This window comes from Alosa sapidissima, chromosome 4, assembly GCF_018492685.1.
Source record: "Alosa sapidissima isolate fAloSap1 chromosome 4, fAloSap1.pri, whole genome shotgun sequence".
In the NCBI taxonomy this organism is placed as follows: domain Eukaryota; kingdom Metazoa; phylum Chordata; class Actinopteri; order Clupeiformes; family Clupeidae; genus Alosa; species Alosa sapidissima.
The window spans coordinates 32395482-32410274 of NC_055960.1; the positions used below are offsets into that span (position 1 = coordinate 32395482).

The 14793-nt window shown below is 43.7% G+C and overlaps 1 protein-coding gene across 1 annotated transcript in view; it reads right to left on the reverse strand.

Moving 5' to 3' along the window:
* vstm2l (V-set and transmembrane domain containing 2 like) overlaps positions 1 to 14589 on the reverse strand; it is a 28874-nt gene extending 14285 nt beyond the window's left edge. The window contains exon 1 of the mRNA XM_042089404.1: positions 14145 to 14589. Within this exon, the coding sequence (XP_041945338.1) occupies positions 14145 to 14262 (118 nt within the window). The 5' untranslated portion in view covers positions 14263 to 14589. The remainder of the gene's footprint in view (positions 1 to 14144) is intronic.
* Between the last annotated feature and the right edge of the window lie 204 nt (positions 14590 to 14793).

A 14793-nucleotide genomic window follows, 5' to 3' on the forward strand; every position in this document is an offset into this window, starting at 1 on the left:
GCCTATTGATAGAAATTGTGATAGTAAAATATGTAGATTTTGGTAGTTTGGCCTTTTCATGTAGCCTTGGCAACTAGCCATCTAGTATAGGCCTGAGTAATATGCAAATGAAATTACACTTGTTAAACTCACCTCAACAAGTCTTTTGCAATCATTTAACCCACCGTGAGCAATGCTAAAGTCACTGTTACAAACAGTGCAGTGTGCAAGACTATCATTATGTTTTAGGCCTACTCTTATGAGAAAATTGGGTACACTTTTGTGTAGTCTGATGTGAAATGAGTCTTACAGTAAATGTTTCTTTTTGAGGGGCACTGACTCTGCCATGACGCTCCTGTTCCTAGAAACACTGACTGATTAATTAAGTTCGGGAGAAAAGTTTGTGTCGCTGCGTGGTTTTACACGTGAGTTGTCCTCATGCTGAAAACGTGAGCATAGCCTACATGACGTTAATCCCCGAGACAAGAAGAAAGGAAAATGACAAAAATAGTAACCAACAGTGACTTAGATAAGTAACTTTAATCTGATTACTGGTTTGTAAATAGTAGCTTGTTAGATTACTCGTTACCGAAAAAAGTGGTCAAAATAGACTAACGCGTTACTGGCATCACTGGTGGTGTGTGTGTGCCTGTGTGTGTGTGGGAGGGGAATCACTGCCACACTGATGTGTTGGCTGCGTGTGGGCCTGTTCCTCTGCTGCTCCAGATAAGCCTTTGCCTCTCTGCGTCTCTTTTGCCCATCTCTATTAGGATTCCACCCACTCTCCATCACAAGGAGCAGGGTTCACAGCGCGCGGTGGGGATCAGAATACAAGGAAAAAAGCCACAGAAACCAATTGGAACACGCACCATGACAATGATTAGCTTCTTTCTAACACCACTTAACTGGCCGTGTTACTGGGAAAAGGGGAACGTTTCTCAAATGAGATGCTCTGCAGCCTGTGGTTCAAACACCTTCAGCTAACTTTGAAAATTCAGCAAACTCTAAAATGCAGTATAGTGGGCGGTGGCACATTTGGAGTGGTAAAGTAATTAATTCTGCTCACATGCTGCTTAAGCCATTGCTTTCCACATGTGCAGAAAAAAAAAAATATATATCCAAAAATCAGCAGTGTTTGAAATTGGTTCTCAAGACCATATTTCTTATCTACCAGCGTGGAAAGAAAACCCATGTTAAATGATCCATGATGGTGGTAGATTTAGATGAAATGATGTAGCCATCGTAGGAATGGCAAAGGCAGTCATTCAAAAAAGTCAACAACTGACACATTGCTGAGGAAAAGTGTATGGTCTGTTGTCCTTTGATCTCCGTATGCTTGCGTCTGTTTTGGGCCAATCTTAATGAGGCCGCTTTCAGCAAAAACTGGAGAGACGATTACACTCTACCTGTCTTTCAGACACCACTCACATCAAAGTCTCTCCCTTGTTGTAGAGCTTTTCAGTCATACGATATCTCAAAGTGATTGATAAAATGGAAAGGACCACACTGCCTAAAACTTTCCATTTATTCCCTCAATTCAAATAACGGACCTACAAATCAATAGGTCTGTAATAATATAGAAATGGAGTGAACGCTGCACATAACCCTTTAGATACACTAATGTGGGATACCTACAAAGCAAGGACATGGATATTGAATATGATTGTGGTTGTTTTTGACACTATAACAAACAATATATATTTTTAAGACATGATTTGAACAGATCTCCATATTGTTTGAGTCAAAATATGAGCCTATATATATATATATATATATAAAGCAAATCATAAATTTGAAAAACACAAATGTTCACCCACACACAGCACATGTACAGTAGAACAGTGGTTTGTGTGGCGGCAGGTTTAAATGTGAAATGGTTCTCAGGACTACTGTAGTGTTCAGTTGCAAACTGACCTCCTTTAACTTTTTAAAGCTTTCGTCTGAAATACGAATATGATTGCAGTCTTCCTGTTTTAAATATAGTTCCCATTATGAAATATCCCTTACACAAAATAACTATAGTAATACTATAAGATTTCTATAGTAGTTCTATGGTAGTGTATACTACTTCTGTGATGTTCGGTAATACCTCTATAATATCTTTATCCTCTAGTGCCCCTATAGTACAGTCTTATAGTATGTCTATAGTATGTCCCAAAATACTATACTAACTGTACCAAAATACCATTCCTATAAGACTATTACAATATTTTGTCCCCAAACACTAGATTAGATATAGATTCCTATAGTTCTTTTTCATTTGGGTATTATGATAGACTTTGGGGGGACAGGGGGTAAGGCTCGTTCACAAAAGGGTAGTTGGCTCCAAGCACTAATTTTCCAAGTGACATTTATCTGGCCTCATTGTGAGCAGCATTTGTATTGTGTATTCCTCTCAGCAGAAAAAAAACCAGCCAGGCTTTCTTTAAGTGTGACATTTGATTTCTGGCATTTGAGTATCTATTTAGAGCATCGTTTAATTTGGAAGCCGCAGCTTCATTTTGTGTCGCTCTTCTGGGTCTCACAGGCAGCAAACCATAGTGACTAGTTTCAGCCATGTTTTTGTTTCACCGTCATATTGCACCTGTAACTTCCATGCGAAATGTACTGAGCAGATAGCTCACACACACACACTCACACACATACAGAGAGAGAGAGAGACATTTCAACGTATAGCCTTCAAACACTGCAAATCATCATCCAGCATCAGGTCAAAGGTTCACTAAAGAGTACAGAGATGAGTGATAGTAAAGAGATCTTACATAAACTGACCATTTCTAAAACTGTTTCTTACACCACCCTGTTCCACCCTGTTCCACCCTGTTTCAGCCTATTCCACCACCATCTGTTACACCACCCTATTTCAGTGGAATTATCATTTCCATGCATTAGCAAACTTGCCATTAGCTCAAATGGTCAGCATCATCAGCTGCATCAAAAAAAGCAATGCCTTCAGAAGACATACAGGTGTACTTTCACTGACACTGTTCAAATGTGTTGTGTGCTGCTGCCGGCTAACCTGGTATAGCCTCCAAGTCAATAATGCCTGGGATTAGTGCCTCACACACTATTGGAGATTGATTCCAGATGCTACCTTTTTAATGGGTGTAGACTTCAGGTTCATTTTAAAACCAAATGGACCAGCCTTTCACCCATCAATGATTTAGCATTGAGCACTATGGGACTACTATGGCCTACTTTGTCACTATTGGTGCCATGGTACTGCTACATTAGCCTTTTCCAAATCCCTGCTGGCAGTAAGGAAACAATGTTCTTCTTATTCTGGCTATAATTCTTCAACATTTGAAGAATTGCAGTTACTACTTTGGTAGCGCTTTTGTATCGCTTTAGCTACAGTAACTCTATCACTGTTGCCGCTGTTATAACTGCATGTGAAATAAATCCTTCACTACAATATCTTCACACTTAGAAATCCCCACTGGTCACTGAATGGTCTGCCTTGCAAAATACAGTAGCTCAGTGATTCTTTATGTGAAGAGGGTTTCCGGACTATGACCTCTGACCTCTGATAAAACTGAATAGTAATAATAGGCTGGTGGAGCCAGGCTAAAGGCCTGCTCACACTGCTAACAATAACTTTATAGAAAACTGTAACTTTAATAACATGAACATACACTGGCCAACAATAATGACATGTTCATTAATGGGATGCCTAAAATCCAACAACAGATTCTGATTGGCTGTGTTTCTATCATTCACAAAATTTATTTCGGAGAACATTCCACAATATCATTCAACTAGTCATTATCATTATCGTGTGGACATTGACTTATAGTTAGAGCAATATTTGAAACTTTAGTTTTTACAGCTTTGTTATAGTTACCGTGGACCGACCTCAACTGCCTGTCCCAGTATACTCAGCCATAGGCTTTGCCCTCCATGAAGACAGGGCCCTACAAAACCATTTTTACTAGGCTTGTTCTCACAGTTGGAACAGGTACTTTTATGTCAAATGATTTTGGTCAAAGCACTTTCTCCTGTTTTTTCCCTCCACCTCATACAGGAACTGACCTTTTGGTGCCATCAGATGCAGGCGGCCTCATGGTGGCTTTTCAAAACTGTGAATTCTGTCTCCAATTTGCCATGCATTCTAAAAGTATGGGGGTCTCAGGGTCTGAAGCTCACATCACGAAAGTGTTGGCCGCCTGGCAGGTTATGTATGGCTCATAAACTGTATCCTTGTCAATACACAGATATCTGTAAAAATGTGTTTGCTTCATCAGGATCAATTCACCAACATCTATGGTCACCATTTCATACACACAGTATTTGTGATGTCCCACTAGCCTTCAGGCACTTCCAATACAATAACTCATTCAGCTGAATTAGGTGAAATGTTATGATACTGTATGGAATGGTTGGGGTGCCTTGAAAACAAGCTGGCTGGTTACCTCATGAGACAGTGAGGCTGTTCTTAAAAAAGACACATTTTTGGGTCAAAGTGCATCCAACTCACAAGCCATTGTAAAGCTAATGATACATTTAGCTACATTTCATGAGATGAATAAATACCTTCATAATAAAAAAAGAACATTCCAGTTAACAAAATTTTTTTGGTTGACAAAAAATATTAAAAAAGATTAAATTATTATTATTGTTATTAGTGGCTTTGTCTCCTACCTAAGTCAGAACAGAAAAATCCCTGAAGAGAATATCCCCAAGCCCAATTACCTGTGAGCCATGCTCAGGCTGTGCTCAGGCTCCCTCCCATCCCACAGTGACAGTTATCACAAGTTTTTTTGTCTGTTCTTTTGTTCTTTGGCCCACCAATCGCCTCCATCCATACACCCTGGTTGCCGAGGAGGCCAGAAAGGATAATTTGAAGTTAACGAGGGGCAACCGCCTTCTTCCTGTTTCACAGAGAGACTGCAGCAGTGCCGTTTTAACTCACGTGCCATCCTCGGAGGGTGTTACCATTTGTAACAAGATTCATATCACAGCTTACTAGCAATTTTCTTTCTCCTATATACCATTTTCAAAGCAAGCATTTGACAGCAGCACACCTCATATCTACTGTATAAGGGGGGAAAAAAACCCTGCAGCCACAATAAAAATATTGTCAATCCAGACGCATGCAAATCAACTTCGCTCTCTCTCTCTTTCTCTCTGCCATACTTTTCTCCTCTCTCTTCCCCACTCTTTTGTTTGACTGTATCGATCTGAGACTGGAGTGTTGTCAAACTGCTTTACAGCTTCGGATTCCCAGTCCGCCGTGCAGTCTGTTTGTGAAACATGGCCGCTTGACAAATAGTGTGTATCACGAGGCGCATTGTGCCACTGTCAGGCCATGACAGATCTCTTCAGTATGCTTCACAAGGGGCCGCTGCTTAAATCAAATTGCCGCGGACACAAATCAATGGCGCAACCTTGGCCACACACTAAATCAGCATCTACCTTTACATGCGTCAGGCTCGCATTGAGCGCTTGCTGGTGGTGGGCAAGGCCTGGGGAGTCGAAGAAGAAAAAAAGCAAAGCCTCACGTCGAAGGCCGCTGGAGCTTCAACAGCCCTCTCTAGTGCAACACAGAATGAGGGCCTTAAGACAATGATTCTCAGAGACAGCTAATTATAACAGGCTATCAGATACACTGAGGCCAATGTTCCGTGTGGGCCTGGCATATGACTTTAGCTAATGTATGTGTGATGGATGACGCGAGGTCTCCGATGTGCCACACGTGAGCAGCTCGGCTCTTGGATGTGGCCCACTGGGTTTGTGGCAGGGCTGCCGGGGGAAAGACTTAAGCCTGTTGTTCTTCTGTTGTTCGGAGTGTTACACTCACTACACACTCCCATCGCTCCTGCAACAAAGAGCATTGCATTTCTTAAGAGCCCTCTGTGTGTAAGCCTGTGTGTGTGTGTGTGTGTGTGTGTGTGTGTGTGTGTGTGTGTGTGTGTGTGTGTTTATTTGTTTTGCTCTTTTGTACTGCTGCTAATGGTCAGATGGAAATATGGTCATACAGAGTTCTAGCTACCCACTCCCGACAATCCCCATTAAAAATGAAAAAGAAGGAGGACATAAAGAAAATAAATAAATAAACAAATAAATAAATAAGGCCACTCTCGGGAGACCACCTACTCCCACCTCCTGGTGAGTCCAGCTCCAAATGAGATGAATACATTTAGCCCACGGCTGCAGACTCTCTCTCTCTTACACTCTCTCTCTCTTGCTCTTTTTCTCCATCTCTCAGACTCTCTCTCTCTGTCTCTCTATACCTCTCTCCCAGACTCTCATTCTCCATTGCTATCTCTCTCAGACACACACTGTCTCTCTCTCTCTCTCTTCCAATCTCCCTCCCCCCTCTGAGGGAAGAGCAAGTTTAGACAGAATCACAGCAACATAATTAGCATGGTCTGGAGCTGCATTGCTTAAAAAAGTATGCCACTGCGACGGGCATTTATGTGTGTGTGTGTGTGTGTGTGTGTGTGTGTGTTTTGTGTGTGTGTTTGCTTGTCTCTTCAAGTAGAGAGACCCAATCAGCCCCACAGGCAATCAAGAGCAGAGGGAGAAGAAAACAGCTTGAGACCCAATAACCCATAAATGTTTTAAGAGTAATTTCCATTGCATTCATTGTTGTTATCCTCTCACCGTTCGCCTTGGTTGGATACGCTAAGCTACGTCTCAGTCAACGCAAAACACAGTCATCCAGCGTTTCTTCATATTGACGTCTGGGTATGTGTTGCCAAAGCAGTCGGTGCTTCCTGAATAGTCTCCTGTTTTCTTCCTTTTCCTTTTCCAACTCAACACCTCCTTCACAGGGTGTAGCTCTCCTGATCTGCTGGAAGGCTGGACTTAAAATAAGGTCACATTTATATGAAGGCTGACAGCTCTTACTGTTAAATTTGGCAAGAGACGCTGTCTATGATATGAAGGGGGAAAATCTACTTTGAGAGCCATGCCAAATTATTTAGACAGTCGGCAAGTCAGTAGGCAAGCTCAGAGGGTTTTAATGTCCTCATCAACTGGACAGTAAAAGCTCAAGTGGCCCTAGGTGCACTCCATCCCAGAGAGATCATTTCTCCAGAGTGAGTCTGGCTCTCAGCTGGCACCCATCAGGCAAAGAACCGGCCACACCAGCTCAACATTCCGGTAACTGTACCCGGGTAGCCATCTTGTCTTGGTTCAAAGCAATAGGTACACTACACTACAACACTACAGTACACTTCAGCAGTATTGGTAAACAATACCATCAAAGACCAAGGCATTTTGTAATTGTGTACACATATGCAGTGCATGGTCTAAATAAATGGTAAACACTTCATTTCAATATGAAAATGTTTCATATTGAAATTAAACAGTGAACAGGAGATGTACACTTACAATATTTGAATAGTCAGTAGGTGTTTACATGCTTCCTTTGACAAAACATTTAAATATATTTTGACACACCCTGGTAAATCTAAGAAAATAAATAAGATAAAAGAGGATAGATGGGCATGAGAATGACTTCTTATTCCTTTGCTGAAATCTTCTTTGGTCAGTGCTAAAATGAGGGGGAAATATTGCTTGGGGAGGTGCTTGGACACTGGACAATAACACTGAGCCTCTGAGCCACTGTGGACACATATGCCATGATTGCTTTGAACACAACGAGTGGAAGCTGTGGGCTGTCTGCCACAAACCTATGTTCTACTAACACATGACTAGTCACTACTAGCATTTAAGCACAGATCTGCTCAATAAAAACATAGCCACAGGTGAAAAAAGCTGTGTATTTGTTCCATGCCTCCATTAAACCAGCTGACTCTTATTAGCACAACTCTTCAGCCAAGTAGAGAAGTTAATTAGCGAAATCTCCTGTTTTAAGTGTGCGTTTAAGTGTTAATACATGGCCAGACTTTTACTTTCTGAAGGTGGGTTTTGCCCCCTTTGCCTCTAGCCCAGTGTGCCCCGCACTTAGTGAGCCATTCATAAAGGTAGGATATCTGCATATTGAGGGGACTTCACTGGCTAATCAATTTGCACGCCCTGGATTGACTTAGCGGGGTGTGTTTGAGTACAGATATTAATTCACTGCAGTCGAGATGGTCATACTCAATCAGAGGGGGAGAGCAGAGAACAGTCACTTCATATCACCATGGTAATGCAGAGCATCAAAGAGATTCTCTCAAGACCTTAGCATTAACTTGGCAATGCTAACAAGAGCCTGATGTAAGCTTGCTGCGATGGTTGCAGCATCCCGACGGGAGTCGTGCAGCTATCGACCCGCCATGTCAGTCTCCACTATAACAGCTCCAAATCTTTATTGTGATTTTTAGAGGCTATTACCCAGAGGCATTATCTGGAAAAAAGAGAGAGAGACAGAGAGAGAGAGAGAGAGAGAGAGAGAGAGAGAGAGAGAGAGAGAGAGAGAGAGCATGGAAATTCATGGCCTGCAACTTTGATGCAAACATACTCCCTTGGCCAAATGGGTTGGAATGGGAAACATTACCGGATGCAGCGACGGCTGTTGAATGCACTTCCTGGCGTAGGAATCTGCATGCGTCACTCAACAAGAATGTACACTGAAACACCGCAGAAGCTTCTACTTAGAGTTATTTACAGCACAGCGTGATCAAGGCAAAAGTAATTGTGCATTTATAAATAATTCATCGACCCTCTTATCTGCGGCTACATTAATGAGTTTATGTTTACCTGAAGCTTAGTTATGAACATGTGTGTGCGACGTGTGTGTGTGTGTGTGTGTGTGTGTGTGTGTGTGTGAGTGTGAGGTGTGTGTAAGTGTGCATTCTACGAAGCGGTGGCCCACGGTGTGGAAGCTGGCCGCTCCTCCGTGGGGAAATAAGGGCTGATATAAAGACGTTCAGACTCAATAGAAGGTGGAGGAGAACGTAATGAGACCAGAATGGGAGAGAATCAGTGTAGCAGCTGCAGGGGGAGAAAGAGCCTGATGCTCCAGGAGTGAATTTCAGATAACCCAGGGGACCGGCGGCTCGCACACTATTCTCTCCCTCTCACGCTACATATGTAGCTCTCAGATCTGTGTGTGTGTGTGTGTGTGTGTGTGTGTGTGTGTGTTGAGAGAGAGGGGGGAAGAGAGGGAAAGGGAGAAAGAGAGGAACAGCGTGTATGTGTGTGTGTGTGTGAGTCGATAATTGTGCAGGTGGCTAACCGCCTCTTATTTCTTCCTCCTGCAAATGCTAATTCACAGCACAGACCAGTGGAGAGTGTGTGATTCTGCATTCTGGGCTTGTTTTCCACACAGGTATCTGCAGCAATCACATTGGAGAATCGTGCCGGAGATTTCTGATTTCCAGTTTGTGTATACTGTGATTCTGTTCAGATTCTGTGTCGAGAATTGATTCACAACCTTGACGGTATTCCAATCATCCACATCCTCCCTCCTGTTTCCTGTTGTTTTCCACTCCCTAGTGCCTCTCTCTCTTTCTGTTTCTCTCTCTCTCTCACACACACACACACACACACACACGCACACATACACACACACACAACACACACGTACACACACACACACACACACACACACACACACACACACACACACACACACACACACACACACACACTTTCCCTCTCATTTCCGCTCAGTCTGAGTAGCTTTACTTGAGAGGACATCACAAACAGGCAGGGATGAAAGGATAGGGAACACTGAATGAGTGAAACAGACAGAAATAGAGACAGGGAGAGAGAGACAGAGAGAGAGTGCGCACACAAGTAAAGCAGGAAAGACAGGCAAGAATGGGCTCCCTACAGAGTGCTTTCAGAATGCACAATGCACACACATGCATTAGGGTACCAAACTACATAGGAAGTGATGTATACATCAGTCCCTGTACTCCCCCATAATCCCAATGGAAATCCAGCAACAATGCAAATCTCTACTGTACTTGACAGAGAGCCAGGACTTTTCTGTTAAAATGGCAAGCAGCGGGGGTCAGGAAATGACACCTCTCCAGCTCGGCAGCCGGGTGACAGGAGCCTGACCTTTGGATAATCAGGTGTTGGTATCACATCTGTCGCACGCCGCAAGACAAGGGCCAACACACGGACGGACGGACGGACACACACACACACACACACACACACACACACACACAGACGCGCGCGTGCGCAGCAAACGGCATCGCATTGATATCTGCAGTGATAAAGAATAGCACCTCTGGGCTTGCACCACACAAAGAGAGGACAGAGTGTGATTGACAAGAGACAAGACCAACAGACAGAGAGAGAGGAGATAAAGAGAGAAAGTGAACGAGAGATCATGCAATGGAGAGAGAGAGAGAGAGAGAGAGAGAGACAGAGAGAGAGAGAGAGAGTGAGAGAGTGTCTGAGTAAAAGAGGGGGCAATGAAGAGAGATACAGAGAGAGAGGAGATAAAGAGAGAAAGTGAACGAGAGATCATGCAATGGAGAGAGAGAGAGAGAGACAGAGAGAGAGAGAGAGAGAGTGAGAGAGTGTCTGAGTAAAAGAGGGGACAATGAAGAGAGATACAGAGAGAGGGGGAAAGGGGGAGAGAGAAAGAAGGATATAAGAAAAGACAATCGGGGGGGGTCAGCTCTCATCCTTCTGACAGCCGTCTCAGTTCACCACGCCGCTGTCTGGGCTTCACCGGGGGGGGGGGAGCCAGAGGTTCCGAGGGGCTGCACAGGTGCTAGGCCTCCATGCTGGCAGGGCTATGGGAAGAGGGCTGGGGGGTGGGGTGGGGTGGGGGAGTGGGCGCTGGATGCTAAAGCCCCAGAAGGCTGCTCTTATCTAGGCTCAGGGCACCACCAAGGCCAGATACAGGTAGATGAAGCGGGAGGACACTGAGCATGGACGGAGGCAGCGGGGCGGTGGGTGCAGCGCGGTGTTTCAGCGCTCTGGTGAGTGCAGCGCGGTGTTTCAGCGCTCTGGTGGGTGCAGCGCGGTGTTTCAGTGCTCTGGTGAGTGCATGCACTGCTGTATGTAAGGCCACAGTTCAGCACAGGCTGGGCCATTCATCACAGCACACCAACAACTACAACCTGAGAGGGATGGAATAAAGGAAAAAAAGTGTGTGTGTGTGTGTGTGGGGGGGGGGGGGGATTTCATCCCTGGTGAGTTGTGCAGCCTCGGAGGATACAGCCCTCATGGCTGCGGTAGGAGCTTGTTTCCTTCAAGCTCGAAAGAGGGAAAAAAACACTTTCTGGGCCAACAGAATCCAGAGCACCAGCAACAGCAGAAGCAGTAGCTTTTTTTCTTCTATTAAAGATAGAAATCTGATTTTTTTTTCTTCTTCTGAAAGAATAAAGCAGAGAGAGATTCCAAATGAGCTCCTTTCCCCCAATTATTAAATTTCTTGGAGCGGCTGCCCTAGATGAGTTCGAGAGGGGAAACGAATCGGCAAAAGGGAGAGAGAAACTTTAGCTGCTACGCTCAGGCTTTTTTAATTGACTCCCGGTGGGAGTCCGACCGTGCTAATTGATTTTACTCTTCCAAGATAGTCAATCAATCTGCTGCTAATTTACACCGTGCTCATTTATATTGATCAAGCCAAAGCTAACATGTTAAGGAGGGGGAGAGCTCAAGGGACAGTGGCTGCTGACAGCATGATGAAGTATTTATCCCCCCTCCCTCAATCAAATTACAAATCACCACAGAGTTAGATGAAGCCAAAATGCAGTCTCTTTGTGTGTGAGCTAGGAGGCATCATGTCTTATGCTGCAAACCCTACTAATTAGCCTACTTAAGCAAGCAAGGGATTCTCTTTTTTAAACAATATACATTGTCTTTAAAATATAGACAGTTCAGTAGAGGGCAGAGGGTGTTTTTTTTTTTTTGCAATAGCTCTACTAATTTCATGGTAAATTTGGGTGGATTTCATGGACGTTTGGTTTCAGATATGCTCATTTAATGCCTTTTAGAAATCTATCGACCCTCCACATGATCTCATGGAACAACAGAGAGAATGTACCCCAGTCAGGTTGAAATAATTAATAATAATTAATAACTCTGCCCTAATCACCATAATGAGTCTATGACGCACAAAGCATTGGGTCTGCGCTACTTCACTACTTTACAGACACATGGGTTTGCACGCATGCACACACACACACACACACACACACACACACACACACACACACACACTAAGAATTACATTTTCCCTGCTTTGAAATCTGTCCAAACCACAAAATCTGCCACCTGTCAATTTATTTACTTCCTGTTTCTGTTCTGTGTGTGTCAATTCAGGAAATGAATCAGCTGATCTAAACTCTAATCCACACAACACAAAAGGAAGAAGAAAGTCAAAATGAGCCGCAAATGAACCCGCTAAAGGAGCAAAAAAAAGAGGTCAGTTTACAACAGTAGCAGCAATTCTCTGCTATTTGAGTTGCAACACCCTTTGGTGTTGTAGGGAGGAAGCCATTGTAATGTTCACTACACTGCAACCGTGTACAGCACTGCTTGTCCTTGGAAGACCTGTGACAGGACCTGTCTACCATATCACAAGTTAAACCAATTAAAAGAGGGTGAGAACATCTCTCTTGCTTTCTGTGTGTGTGTGTGTGTGTGTGTGTGTGTGTATGTGTGTGGGTGGGTGGGTGTGTGTGTTTGTGTGTTTTGAGGGGGTGCATGTGTTTGTTGGTGAGTCTGTAAGCATTTTAGTAACTGTTAGCATTTATCTATACTGTACACAAGTGAGCAAGTGAATGGGGTAATTTACCTTATGCACATTCCTGTCTCAAAATAACATGATCTGAGTCCTAGTTTGATGGAGCGTCACTGTGGATGTTTGACTGTGCCTTTGTATGTGTGTGTGCATGTAAATCAGACCCGGTCTGTCCATCTGCACAATAGACTGGGTTCCTTGCACTTCACACTGCTGGGGAACAAAAGGAGACTCAAGCTCGAAAGAGAGGGTGAAGGAGAGAGGGCTGTCAGAAGGCTGGAGTTGCCCTAAAAGACTGGAGATGCTGAAACACCATTCACTGGGCAGCTCATTTGCGATGACTGCATGGATTCATTGTCTGGGAATGTTGGGATTGATTTTTCTTCTCCTGTCTACGCCGCTCTAGTTAGTAAAATCAGACAAAGCACATGAACAATGTGAGCGACTCACTTGACACGACTACGCCATCTGCTAAAAAATGCACACTCCACTTTCTGCTTCTTGGAGGACGAAGGACAAACATGCCAATCCCACAACAATTTGTGAGCTCATGGCACTTGTTACTGAACAAGCCAACAGATGACAGGATAGCATGCACTGTGCATTTGCATCTAAAACAATACCATACATCTGAGAGACAAACCTTTATGGAACCACTTCAATTATTATATTTCAGTTCACACATTAATTGTCAACTATTGCTTATATTTCTAATTCATACATTGTCTGCAATTCAAAAACATTACTTCTCTATGTTATTGCCTAGCAAAACATCTGAGTGTCTGTGGAACGATAAAACAGTGACAGAATTATTTTCAAAACCAAAATAAATAAGTGTTTGCCAAAACATCAGTGCAAACCAAGTCATCCAAGCTACACAAAATTACCAGCACCCATTGTTTTGTTCACCATCAAAGAAACCTTAAAGCGCCATAATAAAACATACACCAAAAGTGGACCTAGGCTATACGAAAACGGATCTTTCAAAAGTGTCCTACTTTACATTGTAGACAGCGTGTACATCGATGACAAAGGGTCTTCTTTACAATGGCCTTGGTGGAACTTGTATCATAAACCTGTTCTCATTTATTTGGGAGTTCCGAGTGGATTGAAAAGCAACGAACTGCATCTCAATCTAGTGTCCTTTTTACAAGTCTGCGAGATTGTTTATGTGTGTATCCCCTCTCCTTGAGAACAAAATGTATGATTTTACGCGCATCAATCACGGCAAATGTAAGTAAAAAACATATAATGCTATCAGATAAAAAATATTATCGATAAAAGGATACCAAGCAAATGCGCTGTAGCCTACTTTTCGTCTGGCAGAAATACGTGTTCTGCAACCTATATCAAGCGAACACTGTTAAGAACATACAGAGACGGGTGTGCTTTACAGCAACTTTACCGCGAAATCTCCATCAATAACGCCACCCGCGCGCGCAACATCAATCAACCCCGCCCCATCACTTTCAATGCCACACTTATCTGGGAAGTGTACCTGCGGTCATATCAAACAAATATAATGACCACTTTGCAGTATTTAAAATAAACATACCGTTGCCAGAGATGTGGTTGTCCACTTCAACATCACCACCGGGGTTAGAAGCGGTGTTAAGTTGGACGTACAGTCCCACAAAATGTACTACACTCAGTACCACTCCAAACGCTCCCATTGTTTCTGTTCGTTCTGGGCGAAGAGTTGCTTGCTAATCACACATGAGGCGGGGAATGGTCGCTCAAATCCAGTCCCGAGTCAGGTGGTGTATCCTCTTCTGTGTTGCTGATCTAATGGCTTTTGCAATTACCGTTATCTTTACAGTTCCGTTTGTCGCAGCTACTGATGGTGATGCCAAGGCTAGCACGAGCCGTCTCCAAAACGCTGCGCGCAAGACCCAACGGTCGGTCTTTCACTACTGCCGCGGAGGCAGAACAGCTGACAGTGTAGTGCGAGGGTTTGCACAGGCAATAACTTGGCGGAAGGATACAAGGCAATGATTAATTCATTAAACTTTTACAGTGTGTTGTGTTGGAACCCATTGAAATCTCGTGGCCGTCTATGGCTACACCCTAGCCATTTTTACGTAGGTAAGTGACGAGAGAGCCTTTGTCCTATAAACACGCATGCACACACATAGGGGGGTGCGCACGAAAACACAAGCACACACACAAACACACACACACACGTACAAATACACTCACGCACA